Source organism: Octodon degus, unplaced genomic scaffold (assembly GCF_000260255.1).
Source record: "Octodon degus isolate 3935 unplaced genomic scaffold, OctDeg1.0 scaffold00246, whole genome shotgun sequence".
Taxonomy (NCBI): domain Eukaryota; kingdom Metazoa; phylum Chordata; class Mammalia; order Rodentia; family Octodontidae; genus Octodon; species Octodon degus.
Window position 1 is genome coordinate 1,295,370 of NW_004524822.1, and position 14,688 is coordinate 1,310,057.

The 14,688-nt window shown below is 48.6% G+C and overlaps 1 protein-coding gene across 5 annotated transcripts in view; it reads left to right on the plus strand.

The window, feature by feature from the left end:
• Positions 1-9,105, plus strand: part of Akap12 (A-kinase anchoring protein 12) — a 91,197-nt gene extending 82,092 nt beyond the window's left edge. For 4 of the 5 annotated variants that reach the window (XM_023706246.1, XM_023706247.1, XM_023706248.1 and 1 more), the window contains 2 exons: positions 2,315-6,945; positions 8,045-9,105. In XM_023706246.1, coding sequence (XP_023562014.1) covers positions 2,315-6,939 — 4,625 coding nt within the window. In that variant the 3' untranslated portion in view covers positions 6,940-6,945; positions 8,045-9,105. The remainder of the gene's footprint in view (positions 1-2,314; positions 6,946-8,044) is intronic. The other variant, XM_004645992.2, reaches the window with a different exon arrangement.
• Positions 9,106-14,688: the final 5,583 nt, after the last annotated feature.

Genomic DNA, 14,688 nt, shown 5'->3' on the forward strand with positions numbered 1-14,688 from the left:
GTCTTCTGCAGTTGTACTGGGTGGACTCGGGGCCTGAGACTGCATTTTGTTCCTTCTCTTTGTCATTTTGTATACCACTGTCTTCTGACCTTTGGTGTACAGCTTAGATAGAGTTATTACCTTAGCACCAGGTCTGGATCTATGAAGTTCAGAGTCCTCCAGTGGGTGTTGTTTGGATCTGGCTGCTGTGCTCCACTTCTTTCTGCTGCAGGCGTTAGAGTTGAACCCTTTGTGTCTCTCTGGTAAGATGTTCTGCTCCTGAATCAGCTGGGTAGGTTTTGCCTGTAGCCTCTTTGCAGGGAGTTCTGCTGAAGGGTTCCTTGCTGGACCTGCCCTCTAGGTCGAATGAAGATCTGTGGGCCCTGGGTCGTCTCACTCACTCCCTGGGCCTGCGCTCTGGGTCTGTTCAGGATCCTGCGGCCCTGGGCAGTCTCACTCACTCACCAGGCCTGCGCTCTTGGTCTGTTCAGGATCCCGCTGACCCCGGGTCGTCTCTCTCCTCCTAAGGACATTTGACTCAATAGATTTAGCATTTCTTTTTTCTGTAGGGGTGGTGGGGGCTGTTTAGCCTGCCTGGGGGTGAGACTGGTGTGGTATGTGGTACCTAGAATCAAACCATAGTCCTTGTGCTTGCTTAAGTTTGCCTAAGCACGGGCTGGTGAGATGGCTCAGTGGTCTAAAGCACCTACTTAGAACAAGCTTAGCAAAACACAGGGACCATGGTTCAATCCCCCAGCACCACATGCCAGCCAGCCCCGCCCCCTGGTGGGCTGAGCTGGCCACACACACAAATAAATAAATAAAAAGAAAAAGCTTTAAAAAAATTTGCCTAAGCAGGTGCTTTAGTCCTCTGAGCTATCTTGCCGGCCCCGATTTAGCATTTCTTGATCCTTCACTGAATACAGTATTTTTCTTTTTTTTTTATTCTGAAATTGACGGGGGCCATCATGCATGTGTGGCCAGTTCTCAGCTACTGAGCTTTACCTCCCAGCCCTAACTTTGGTCCTTATGAGTTGTGAACTTTCCAAATTAAATTCTATAGTTAAAATTCCAGCACTTCCAGAGACTGAGGCAGCAGGGTTGCTGGGGGTTAGAGCCAAAGTGGGCCGCATACTGAGTTCAAGGTCCCCCTGATGCATAGCAAGACCCCATCACCCTGCTTTCCCCAAAAATGTACAGCAAATGTCCTTCAGGATCAGAGTGAAATTGTAACTCTACATATTGTCACTTGTCAAAAAGAAGTACTCCTGATTTTATGTTTGTTATTATCACTCTTGAGACATGGGGGTTTGGGTTTTTTTTTTTTTTTAATTCAGTGTGTTATAACTCAATAATGTCATGCCTTTTATGCATTAAAGTTTGGCAAGGAGGAGCCTCTCCAAGCAGGTCCTGTGCTCTTCCCCCACCTGCTTTAGAACACCTTCACTCTCACAAAATCTTTCTAGATCTCAGCCAGGGCTGGGTTTTCTCACGGGACCTGGTCCCTTTGGTCCTACGGAGATGAGGTTCATGATTGTGCACGTGTTCTCTCCTAGATTTGTGTTCCTCTCATGCCTTCCTTCCTGTAAGTTCCCTCTAGTACTTGATAGATTCTGGTTGAAAGCCACAGGTGCAATTCCAACCTTGATACACAAAGTCTGTGCTCTGGTTGACCCGTCCCTAGAGGTAACTGCTTAAGCATAAAATCAGTTTGTGACATTTGAGTTTGTTAACTTCCCTTGAACAGAGAACAGAAAAGTGGAGCAGTGTCTTTGTTTGCTTGTTTAAATGTATTTAGTACAGGGTCTCACTACACAGATCGGACTCATAGTGATTCTCCTGTTTTCAGCCTCTAAAGCACTGGGATTACAGGCGCACGTCACCATGCCCAATATCAATCTCTGTCTCAGTGTGCCCCCCTCGGGGGGTGGGCAGCGGGGCAGGCCAGGGATCGAACCCAGTCCCTGTGCCTGTCTGAGCAAGAGCTTTAGTCCACTGAGCTATTTGGCCGGCCCTTGGAGCAATGTCTTTGAACTTGATTTCTGAAAGTTCACCTGTGGCTGTGTGTGCTGGTGCAAGCCTATAATCTCAAAACTCAGGAGGCTGAGACTGGAGGAGTGCTTTGATTTCAAGTCTGCTACAAAGTGAGTTCAAAGCCAGCCTGAACGAGACCCTGCCTCAGAAAGACAGAAATCAGTAGTTAACTTGGAACGCACAGGCGTTGTCTAGAGCCGCACCACCTGCCCTCAAATTACCTGAGTATTGATCATGGTTCTAAAAATACTTTTGTGGTAACTGTACTCACTTTTGGTTTCTTCTCTTCTTTTGCTAACAGTCGGACAGAGGGAGCCTGAAGATGTAAGGAAGAAAGACTTGGGCAAAGACACAGCTGCCAACTCTGTGGCTGTTGAGGACGTCACACAGGACAAGCAGGAGGAAATGCCGGAAATGATTGAACAGATTCCTTCTTCAGAAGGCAGCTTAGAAAAGGCAACACAGCCTCCTGAGGCCCCGGCTGATGACATTGGGGAGCCCCGTGTGGAGACTGGAGAGGCAGCAGCCAAAGGGAGTGAACGGAAGCTCTCCCTGGGGAAGGCGGAAGACACCCTGAAGCACCAGCAACATGACACTGAAATTTCTCTCACCGCTGGGTCTGGCCAAGCAGCAGCAGAAGGCGGGGATGAAGGAGAATCAGCGCTGGAGAAAGAACCCACTAAGTCTCCCGAGTCTCCCACCACCCCAGTCACCAGTGAGACCACATCGACCTTCAGGAAATTCTTCACCCAAGGATGGGCCGGCTGGCGGAAAAAGACGAGTTTCAGGAAGCCAAAGGAGGAGGAACTGGAAGCTTCTGAGAAGAAGAAGGAGCAAGAGCCAGCAAAGGCAGACACAGAGGAAAACGAGAAGCCAGAAGATACCTCTGAGCAGCTCGCAGCTTCGGAGCAGCCCCAGAAGCCCGCGCAGGGTGCGGAGGAGGGCAGATTATCGGCCGACTACGAGAAGGTGGAGCTGCCCTTGGAGGATCAAGTCAGCGGCGTGCAGAGCCCTTCTGCAGAGAAATGTGCTCCACTGGCAACAGAGGTATTTGATGAAAAAGTAGAAAACCACCAGGAAGTTGTTGCCGAAGTCCACGTTAGCAGCAGAGAGAAGGAAATAGAGGCGCTAGAAGCAGACATGGGAGAAACACAAGCCTTGCCATCTGAAAAACTGCCAGAAACCAATGCTCAGGAGACCCAGGAAGCTGAACTCGCTGAGACGCTGGAGAAGACCAAAGAAGCGTGTGCCTCGGGCGGAGACCCCAGCCGGCCGACAGAGCTGAGTCCCGACGAGAAGGTGTCACCCAAACACCCCGAGAGCGTCGTGAGCGACGTGGCCACGCTGTCATCACAAGACAGAGTCAAGGTGCAGGGAAGCCCCCTAAAGAAACTGTTCTCTAGCAGTGGCTTAAAGAAGCTTTCTGGGAAGAGACAGAAGGGGAAACGAGGAGGAGGTGGAGGAGGAGACGAGGAGTCAGGGGAAAATCATCAAGGCGCGGCGGAGTCTCCGGATAGTGCCGATGAGCAGAAGGGCGAGAGCTCGGCTTCATCCCCGGAAGAGCCCGAGGAGATTACGTGTCTGGAGAAGGGGATCGCAGAGGGGCAGCACGAAGGCGAGGCCGAGGAAGGAACCACTTCCGACGGAGAGAAAAAGCGAGAGGGCGTCACTCCCTGGGCGTCATTCAAAAAGATGGTGACCCCCAAGAAGCGCGTACGCCGGCCTTCCGAAAGTGATAAGGAAGACGAGGTGGAGAAGCTCGACAAGGTCAAGAGTGCCACCTTGTCTTCCACGGAGAGCGCAGCCTCTGAAATGCAGGAAGAGATCAAAGGCACCGGCGAAGAGCAGAAGCCCGAAGAGCCGAAGCGCAAGGTGGACACATCGGTGTCTTGGGAGGCATTGATCTGCGTGGGGTCCTCCAAGAAAAGAGCGAGGAAAGCGTCCTCTTCTGATGAGGAGGGAGGACCAAAAGTGGTGGGAGGAGATGCCCACAAAGCAGAGGAGGCTGCCAGAGACAAAGAGACGGCTGCCGACTCGGGCCTGGCTGGCGCCCAGGAGCCGGATCAAGGGCAGGGAAGCTCCTCCCCTGAGCCGGCGGGAAGCCCCTCCGAAGGGGACGGTGTTTCCACCTGGGAGTCATTTAAAAGATTAGTGACCCCAAGAAAAAAACCCAAGTCAAAACAGGAAGAGAAAAGCGAAGAATCTGGTGTTGAGCATTCAGCTTCCGATGTTGAACCTGGGAAAGAAGAATCTTGGGTTTCAATTAAGAAGTTTATCCCTGGACGGCGGAAGAAAAGGTCGGATGGGAAACAAGAACCAGCCACCGGTGGAGACACGGGGCCCACCGAAATCAATGAAGAGGACTCTGATGTCCCGGCCGTGGTGCCTCTGTCCGAATATGACGCTGTGGAAAGGGAGAAGATGGAAGCTCAGCAAGCCTCCCAAAGTGAGGGTCTGTCTGAGCAGCAGGTGGGTGTGGATGTGCCCGAGACACTCAGTCAGAAGCTGGCGCCTTGTGTGACAGTGGCTATGGTCGATGGGACAAGGGCAGTTACAAGTGTGGAAGAACGGTCTCCTTCTTGGATATCTGCCTCTGTGACGGAACCGCTTGAACAGGCACAAGATGAAGCCACACCATTAACTGGGGAGGTGACTGAAAGCGAAGTAACAGCAGAAGAAACAGCCACAGCCACCCAGACTGTGCCCGAGGTCAGAGAGACCCCCAGTGACACGATCACTAGCAAAGTGGAATTAGCTGCTGAGACAGTGACCGCTGCAGATCCTGCTGAGGTGCTCTGCGCCACTGAAGAGGCCACTGAAACATCGGCTGCAGAAGAGACCACAGAGATGATTTCTGCAGTTTCCCAGCTCACTGACTCCCCCGACACCACCGAGGAAGCCACCCCCGTTCAGGAGGTGGAAGGCGGTGGGCTAGATGCAGAAGAACAGGAGCGGCAGACTCAGGCCATCTTACAAGCAGTTGCAGAAAAAGTAAAAGAGAAGTCACAGTTGCCCAATAGCAGCAGGGCTGAAGATGTGACACTGGTCATGCAGAGAGCAGAACCAAAAGTCCTGGAGAAGGTGGAGGAAGCACAAGAAGATGCTGAAGCAGTAGTGCTGAGAGTAAACGTCCAGAAAACAAAAACTGAGCATTTTACAGAAGGGGAGGTAGCAGTGCAGGCTGCCCCTGAGGGCTGTGAGGAAGTTCAGGTCTCAATGAGTACAGAAGCTGGGGAGCTTGTAACCATGTGCCAATCTGAGGACTTAGCTGGGGTGCAGCCCCCCGAGCAGCCTGTTCTCCCTGACTCAGCAGAAACCCTGACCGACAGTGAGACCAATGGAAGCACCCCGGTGGCAGATGTTGAGGTGCTAGACACAATACAGCAAGATGAGGTCACAGACGAGCAAGAGAACCATGTGGTTGCTTCTGATACCCAGTCACTGGTTGGGTCTGCAACACTGCCTGCTGTACAATCCCAGGAAGAATGTAAAGAACAATTAAAACCAAAAGAAGGTCTAGAACCTAAGGATCAAGAGCTGTCAGGGGAGGCCATAACCATAATATCCAAGACTGACGTGTTTCAAGAGTCCTGCCAGCTTGCTGACGGAGAAGCTAGAGACAGACCATGCATTGGTGGCCTTGTCGCCTCTACACATGTGGCCAGTCAGGAAAAAGTCACTGAAGTTCCCTTTAGAGGTGAACTGCCTGAAGGAGCAGAATGTCAGAAGAATGGTAACACAGAATTCCAGAGTGCAGGCCCAGAAGAAGGAGAGGGCATAGCTCGGGAGGAAAAAGAGAAAGGTGATGCAGAGAGGGCACAAGACGGTGAAGAAAAAGTTGAGTCCAAATCAGTTGAAGGGCTCCATCAGCAGCTAGTCCAGACAGCAGATGTGCGCCCCGCAGATGGGGAGAAGGAAATAAGCAGCTCTGAAGGAAGTGCTCCTCCTCCTCCTCCAGATGAAGAGGGAGCAGGATGTGTCGACACTCAAGGCCAGGGCCCCAAGGCCCCTGTGATGGCCACAGCCGCAGCAGTGGGGGAGGAGGTCCTAGGAGACACTGGCAGGATTTCAGGGCCTGCGGGTGCACACCTGGGACCAGCAGAAAGGTCCTCTGGAGAAGACGAGGTCTGGAGTCCGGTCAGAGTGTCAGCCATGCCTGAGAAAGACCTGCCCCAGGCCCTGGAGGGAGAGGAAAGCACATTTCAGGAACAGAAAGCGGATGAGGGCGAGTGGGGCCGTGGAGCAAGCCCAGCCGCCCAGGGCAGCCCGCAGGCCGAGAGCCAGATCTTGGAACTTGAGACTGAGAGCAGTAAGCTCGTGCAAGACATCATCCAGACAGCTGTGGGCCGGGTCTCCCGGACCGAGGAATCGGTGTCTCAGGCCGAAGCCTTTCCGTCTGACACAGCCACCGAGGCTCCCCTGGCACCGGCTGACAGCCAGGAAGCCAGACAGCTGGCATCTGTGCGGGATGAGATGCAAACTACAGCCACCCCACCTGAGTCCCAGCCTGCCACCCAAACACCTGAGCTTCCTGATGCCGCCGAAGATGGGAACGGAGCTTCAGCAGAGACCCTGGCAGCCGAGGCTAAAGGTTCTGGTGTGGACCAACAGCAGCTGGAAGAGGGGGTGTGCCCAGCCGGGGCAGAGAGCAGTGCAGCGAAGCCCACCCAGTCAGGAGAAAAAATAGACAAGTCACCTCCTGGCTCCCAAGGCCACGAAGAGGAGGATCCCACCCAGGAGCCCGAGGACCCCAACACAGCCCAGACAGACACGGAGGCCCTGGGAGCCTGCACCAAAGAGTCCTCAGACACCAACGGACCAAAACTAATGGAGAAGGAAGCAGGAGCTCAGGGAGAGAAGGAGCACAGAGAGTCGGAGAAGGACCTGGAGTCCAGGAAGGCTGAGAGCGAGCCGGCCGAGTCCTAAGGTGCTGTGTGAGTAGCTTCCCACGCTTCTGAGACAGCTGCCCTCCTGGGCGCCACTGGGCGGGGAATGGGTTATAAAGGAACCTCGGGAGTTCCCATGAGTGATTTTTGTATACCTTTCAGTTGGGAAATAACTACCAACTAGAAAGGGAGATCTAGAGTAGTTTCCTATTCTCCCTTTATTGAAATATCACTTTAGTCTCATTGATGCCGTGAAAATAAGGGTTTTGTTTTACCCTTAACATGAGTGCTGCAATAAAAAGAAAGGAATGTGTGTTTGGCTCAAGGCATAAGAAGTACAGTGTACTTGCTCAGCATAGTACTAACTAATTGACATTTTTTTAAAAAAATAATAAGCAGCCAGAAGTAGGAGAAATTTGGTTTATTATAATACTTTGGGGGGGAGTTCTGAGAATATTAATGGATAATTTTTTAATTTTCCAATCCATGTGAGCTTCAGGAAGCACTATCTATAATTATGAATTTTGTGATAGTGTGGTATAATACAGTGTGGACCCTCATTTTCTCTTTTTTGGTCTTTTTGAGATAGGGTTTTGCTATATAGTTCAGAGTGGCCTTGAGTTCACTTTGTAGCCCAGGCTGGTCTCGAACTTACAAGGATCTTCCTGCCTCAGCCTTCCGAGTACTGGGATTAAGGGCATGTGCCACCATGCTTGGCCTATATTTAATTATTTATTTTTTATTTATCTTTATTTTTTTGGTACTGGGGATTGAACCCAGGTCTTTATACTTGCCAGGCAGGCACTTGGACTGGTGAGCTATCTCCATAGCCCTTAATTTTTTAAAAATTTTGAGTTTTTTGGTTTTTTTTCGGAGACAAGGTCTCACTGTGTAGTTCTTGCCTTAGCCTCCCAAGTGCAGGGATTATAGGTGTGCACCAGGGATTGAACTCAGACCCTTGCACTTGCCAGGGAAGCACTTATTCTACTGAGCCATCTCCCTGGCCCCTGCTTCCTCTCTTTAATGAGCTTACATTTTGTTCATTGGATTCTTGGTTAGCTACAGTTCAACTGCACAGCTGTTCTGTTGTTGGTAAATGATAGCGAAAAAGGAGGTTTTATTCACTCTGCTTCTTCCTGCCACTGTTAATGTCGTTGGATACTTGCAGGACCAGAATGTGAAGACAAGTCACGGAAGAAAATGCTGCTGCTGAGACTCAAGACCCGGTAGTTCAGAACTTGGAGAACCAGAGAGCAGGCGCACCCGCTGATCTCACACACATAGCACCCCAACAATCCTGAGGCTTCATCGGGAGCTACAGCCATATGACACTGCCCTTTGTTCAAGACCACCTATTATTTTTCCTTGAAGTCATATGATATTTCTGAGTTGAGGTCCTAATTTCTGACCTGGAACTGGAGTTGGCAACATCTTCTCAAACTGGAGTACCGTCCTTTATGTATTTATGTGTCTGGAGTAATCCTCTTTCTTTATCTATTGTATGTTTTGGCTTTTTGTTTTGTTGTGTTTTATTTTTCTTTAAAGACATGTGCAGCACCGTACATGCCTTTGGTTATCTTACAACATTGGGCAGGGCATGCGGCTTGTGGTGAGGCCCTGGCAAGTTTAATGCCTCATTCTGACCTGTGAAAAACAGCTCTCAACAAGTAACATTCCTGGTGAGAAGGTACAATTCTTACTCTGAAAATTCACTAAAGCTTAGATCCATGCTCAGTAGTACTCAGAAACTGGTCACTTGCCTATTATGCACAGTGAGCTAAAAATAAAAAGCATTTTGAAACACACAGAATGTTCCATTGTTACTGTGAAATTTTTCTTTTAGTTCAGCAGAGGTTGGAAGCTTTTTTTCATGAGCTGATGAAGTCTTAAGTCTTTCCTCCTAATTGTTAAAATGGCTTGGACAGATGAGTGTGCTTAATTCTGAGGCAGCATAGTGAAATGCTTTTCATGTTATATAGAAAGAATTGGCTATTGTACGTTGTTGATTCCGCTCTTATAATCTGGACCGCATTCGCCCACAGAATGAAACGAGTCAAGTCCCCTTCTTTATAAATGGTATTTTGATAGATACTGGATTGTGTCTTGTGTCATACTTGTGCCCTTTCTTTTAAGAACAATGTTGCATTATGTTCATTTGGATAAACTGTGATTTAACAACTGATTTAAATAAAATACTTGGCTTTCACTTAGGTTTGCTGGTTTTATTAGGTACTAGGAAGTGAGGACTGAATGTTACTGTAGGAGAATAAGATAATGGTGGACCAGATAGCCGATATGGAAGACCCAGTACTTTGTGCTGGTTGAGGTCAGATTTTCAGAGGAGAGGAAATTTTCATGGGAGAGACGCATTTTCAAATCAAACTGCTAGCATTTCAGACATTGGGTACAGTTCTTCATGTGGTAATTCCAGTTTGCCATGATAATAATTCAGGCTTCAGATAATGCTTTTAGAAAGAAAGTTTAAGAGGGCTTAATCAACAGTAAACATCCTTTGTCAAAAGAACGAGACCTTGGAAAAAACTTTTAAAAGTGTCCCTATGCTAAATCATGCTAAAAAGTAAGAATTTCATCACACAGTGTTATTCAAAAAACAGGCTGTCACCTGTCTAGTGCGAAGTTACACGTATGTCACACAGAGCTGGCCTGGCAAAGTTCGGATTGGACTTTTATCTCAGTACTCCAGTTTGAGAATTTAAAATGTGACTGCTAGTTAATGATTCTGAAAAGTCTAATATTCTAGAAAGCCTACTTCTAGTGGGAGAAAATTTGCTGTTAAAATTCAAAGTTATTTTCTCATATGTTAATATACCTGATTACATAAATAATTGGCTAAGCTAGTAAAATACCTCCCGGTAGCAGCAAATAGTCTTGTAGTTGGAAAACTGAATTTAACATCACTTTAATAGCTATTTTTGAGTATACCTAATAGTCACCTTGCTATAAGAATTAAATGGTAAAATAGCAAAATTTATCCAGGTGTGGTGACACACACCCCTGCAATGCCAGTGACTCCAGAGGCTGAGGGAGAATGATTGCAAATTGGAATTGAGCTGGTACAACTTAGTGAGGCTCTGTCTCAAAGTAAAACTAGAAAGGGCTGGCTGAGGACCCCTGGGTTCAAGCTCCAATACTGTTTTTAAAAATTACCACATTTCGGCTCCCCTCCCCTACTTTAAAAGAAGCTAGCTGGGGAGATAGCTCAGTAGAATAAGCACCTGCTTCCAAGTGCAAAGTCCTGAGTTCAATCCCTGGTACTGCAAAAATAAATAAATAAAAGAAGCCAAAGTGCTGGTGGGGCCTATTTCTGAACATCAGCAAGAAGATACTGGAAGGGCCGGTGAGATAGCTCAGTGGACTAAGCACTTGCTTAGGAAAGCCCAGGGGCCAGGGTTCTATCCCTGGCACCACATGCTGCACCAGCCCTGCCCTCTGGGTGTGCTGAGCCAGCAGTGGAGTCCAGGCATGGTGTTGTGCTCCTGTAATTCCAGCACTAGGGAAGCTGAAAACAGGAGGACCACTACGAGTCCAAGCTGCATAGTGAGACCCTGCAGACAGAAAAAAGATACTGGAGATGACAACAAATTGTAAGGCATGCTTACCAACTAACTTCCTCCCTGTGGCTGCTTTGAACAGATGCAGTGTGCAGCTGTCCCCTCTTGTCACACAGGCCCAGGGGACTGGCCCTCCACGCTGGCCCCTCCAGCGGCAGCTGCTTCATGACCGCGCGCTTTGTACTGTTACCTGATGATCCCTGGGCTGCTTCTGTACAAGCTGGCCATGTAGGTCTGTTCAGTCCTGTTGTCTTCTTAACAAGAACAGTAGCCTGAGACACAATTCTATTTTGTAATTCTAAAGCTGCTGTTAATTTGTGAGCATAATCAAATGTAAGCTGCAGACGCTGGAGCAAGTGCCTCAATTTTGCAGTTTTTGGTGTTACTTTGGAACCCTGTACAATAGAAATTCACGCCGCAAGACCTGTAAACTCTTGCTACTTGTACTTGAGGAATACACATGTTTCCCTCAGGTTATTTTGCTTACTGGTACCTGTGAGTTGCCTCTCTGTACATAGATCCTTTGTCCCAATATTTTCCATTGATGTTTGGAACTATGGATAGTTCGGGTTTAGCTTTCCATGTAAGCTTCGAGTTTGTAGCAGTTACCTCTACTTCAAGACAATATTTGATTCCTAGTTCTGTTCGGGGCCAATTTTCATTAAATAAAATATATGTAATTAAATGCCATGGATTTTCTCTAATTTCACATTAAGCTCCATATCGCTCCTCTGCTCGCAGCTGTGATGTTCATCTCACGAAGTTCTGACCACTTCTTACCAACTAACTTCTTCCTTGTGGCTGCTTTGAACAGATGTAGTCAGTGTACAGTTGCCCCTCTTGTCACACAGGTCCAGGGGACTGTCCCTCCATGCTGCACAGAGCATCATGGGAGAAGGGAAATGAAGGTATCCGGGATATGTGAGAGCACGCCCAAGGCTCTCGCTGACTTAGCTTGGTGGGCCTGGCCCCTCTGGCTAGGATCGCACCAGGCCTCTGGTTGACCATGCAGACAGTTTAATGTAGCTTAACACGGCAAAAAACAAAGGCCATTGTGGCAAAGTCCAAATCCACATGCCTCTTCCTCTCTACTGTGGCTCCGCAGTGTGTCTGCTGAGCACGCACACCACACAGTCCTCACACACAATTTTCTCCGGCCAGTCACTGGAATCTGAGAGGTCCGGTGCCTAACTTTACATCTGGGAAAGCTGAGCCCTGTTGAGCCATAGTGCTCGTTTTGGCCAAGCTGGCCTTGGGGAGAGTACAGTGGCGAAGATGATCAGGACTTCTTAAAAATCCTACCCTACTCTAGTGACTCCACTCTCTGTGTCTCAACCCGACAGCCAACTTTACCAGTTATGCTCTCCTACTTGCGAGTATTCATGTCTCACCACACAGAAAGTGAAGATGGGTGAGGTGGAGCGTGCCTGAATCCTGGTGCTAACCTGAGGCAGGAAAAACTGCGAGCTCAAGCTGTCCCTCGGCTTAAGGCCCTTGCTAAAAGGAGAGAGGCTAAGAATGCTGCTCAGTGTGAAGGCCCTGGGTTCTGTCTTCAATGTCACAAAAATAAGTGCAAACAGGACCAGAGTGAGTTTTACATGTAACCTCCTCAGAGCTTCCCTACAGCCCTCCTATTTGGAGATCAAAGGTAAAGGAACACACCCTAATTGACAAAACAGTTCCTTTACCATACAGAGTTCTGAGGAATAAATCAGAACTCAGCCTTATGCTTTTCTGTTTGTTCTAACAGTTCCAAATAGCGTGGTGCAATTAATGAGTACAAAAGCAACACTTAAAACTAGTTTTAAAACCATTTTGTGAGTTGGATATGGTGCCACACACTTGTAATCCCAGCACTCTGGAAGGCAGAGGCAGAAAGACTACAAATTTTGGCCCAACACAGGCAGTTTATAGTGACTAAACAAGATCCTGTCTCGTAATAAAAACAGCTGGAGAGATGGCTCGGTGTGAGGCTGGGATTCGATCCCAGGACTGCAAATCAAAAACCCTGTTGTGCTTCCTTGATTTTATTTGCTGCTCCCAAAGCTTACCTGAAACAGCAGATGAGGTTGTCCTCAGAAGTTTGACCCATGGAACTAGCGTTCTTTTTTGGAGAGGGCCAGGACATCCCAAGAAGCGGGGCTCTGTCTACCTCAGCAGTTTTAGGTGTCTGGGCTGTGATAGTGTCACCCTTCGCCTCTGTGTGCCCTGAACCTGTTGTGGGTATCAAAATGGCTAGGAGGTTACTGATGTATCATGAACTGAGACTGCAGAAGTGACATCTGCAAGAACAGTCTCACATAAACAAGAGTTTCTCTCTGAAATACCAATAGCATCTAAGTTGCAAGGAGCTGAAGTGGAGGCTGGGAGAAGCCATATAATCTGTTACGATTAACCTACGTGAGAGCTGGCAGGGACAGAGGGGCGAAGTTTGGCTGAAGAACCCTGGGGGAAATTAAGAGCTCTTAGGGGACGGAATCAACAGTGCATAATAAATGCCCACATATCTGTCCATGTCGTTTCTGCAGCCCCAACCTGGATGTGCAGTCCCTCGCTGATGTGCGGTTGGGGGGAACTGCTAATTGGGGAAATACTTCAGGACTTTTGCATTGAACTACATCCCTAGCTCTCTTAAATTTTTATTTTTATTTTTTTATTCGGGTAAATTGGCCAGCTGGGAAGGCCAGCCAAATAGCTCAGTGGATTAAAGTACCTGCAAGCAGGTGCAGGGGCCGGGGGTTTGATCCCCAGGCCTGCTGCTCCGGCCCCACCCGCAAGGCGCACTGAGGTGGCCATTGAGAGTGGGTGGTGCATGCCTGTAATCCTAGCTCTTGGGAGGCTGTAAACAGATGGATCACTACGAGTCTGACTTAGAAGGAGAATGTGAGACAGATCGATGCCCTGTCCATTCATGAGACCTCTGCACAGAGCCTTGCAACTTTCGTTAAGTCTGCACAAGTTTTGGTCCGTGATCGGAAAAGGTACGGTTTAGTCACCCTTTATCTCCTGAGTCCTCTTCAGAAAGTCTTAAGTACAGGCTGAGAATATAGTTCAGTGGTCTAAGCATCTGCCTGGCAAGTGCAAGGACCTGGGTTCAAGCCCCTGTACCACATGCTGTGCCGGCCACCGAAACCAGGTGTGGTGGTGCATGCCTGCAATCCCAGCACTGGGGAGGCTGACACAGGAAGATCACTGCAAGTCTGAGCTGTATAGCGGTACCCAGTACCAAACAAATAAAAGATTTTTAAAATATTAAAAAAAGTCTAAATACACCATGACTTTCCTGATATTAGAATGCTTTAGGACTTTCCAATGGCTGATGAACTAGAGCTGTCTTAAATGTTCTGATAGATTCAGAATAACAGCTCTGCTCTTCCTTAAAATTCGTCCTTCCTCCTTGTCCCGTTGTCTCTGACACTGGTGAGGCAGGGGCAGCCTTTGGAGGAGGCCCTTTCCCACGCACTTCCGGGGACCCCAGTCTGTTATTCAGGCTCCTGGTTTTCTCAGGCTGGTTGCCTTCCAACCTTTGTCTGCTTTGGGGTATCTCTTATCTACTTGAAAGGAGAAAAGAATAAAAACATTACAGAAAACAAACAAACAAGAAACCACAAAAGTCTCGGATTTCCTAGGCAGTGTAATGGTTCAGAAGAGTTTCCGGGCAGCCGGTACTCTACAGAAACTGCGATTGCTTGAGAACTGGATCCAGGGCCTTCACACTAAGCTACTTTTGTTGTTGCTGTTATTCTGTTGCCCAGGCTGGGCTTGAGTTTGTCATTTTCCTGCAGTCTCCCAGGAGCCTGGTATTACAATTTGGGCAAAGAAATTTATGGCCTTAGGTAATAAATTACCTGCTGCAGCTCTGTTTCCTCATCTGGATCTTCGCCGAGGCTGCACATGTGGCCTCTGGAAATGATTTCAGGTATGTGAGTCCCGTCCCCCCGCCCTTATTCTGTGCTCATTTAGAGTGAGACCAGGGAGGTTTAGCATGAGCCCTGGAGCCTTCAACTACGTGCTTACGTTAGTGACAGATGGCTAAGCGCGCGGGAGGGCGCCGACTCCTGTCTGCCTCTGGTTGGCTCCTTCGGGATTTATTCTGAGCCACCCGTAGAACCATAGCAGAAGGGTCCGGGGAGATGGCTCAGTGGAATAAGCACTTCCCTGGCAAGTGCCAGAGCCTGAGTTCAATCCCTGGTTCCGCAAAAAAAAAAAAAAAAAAA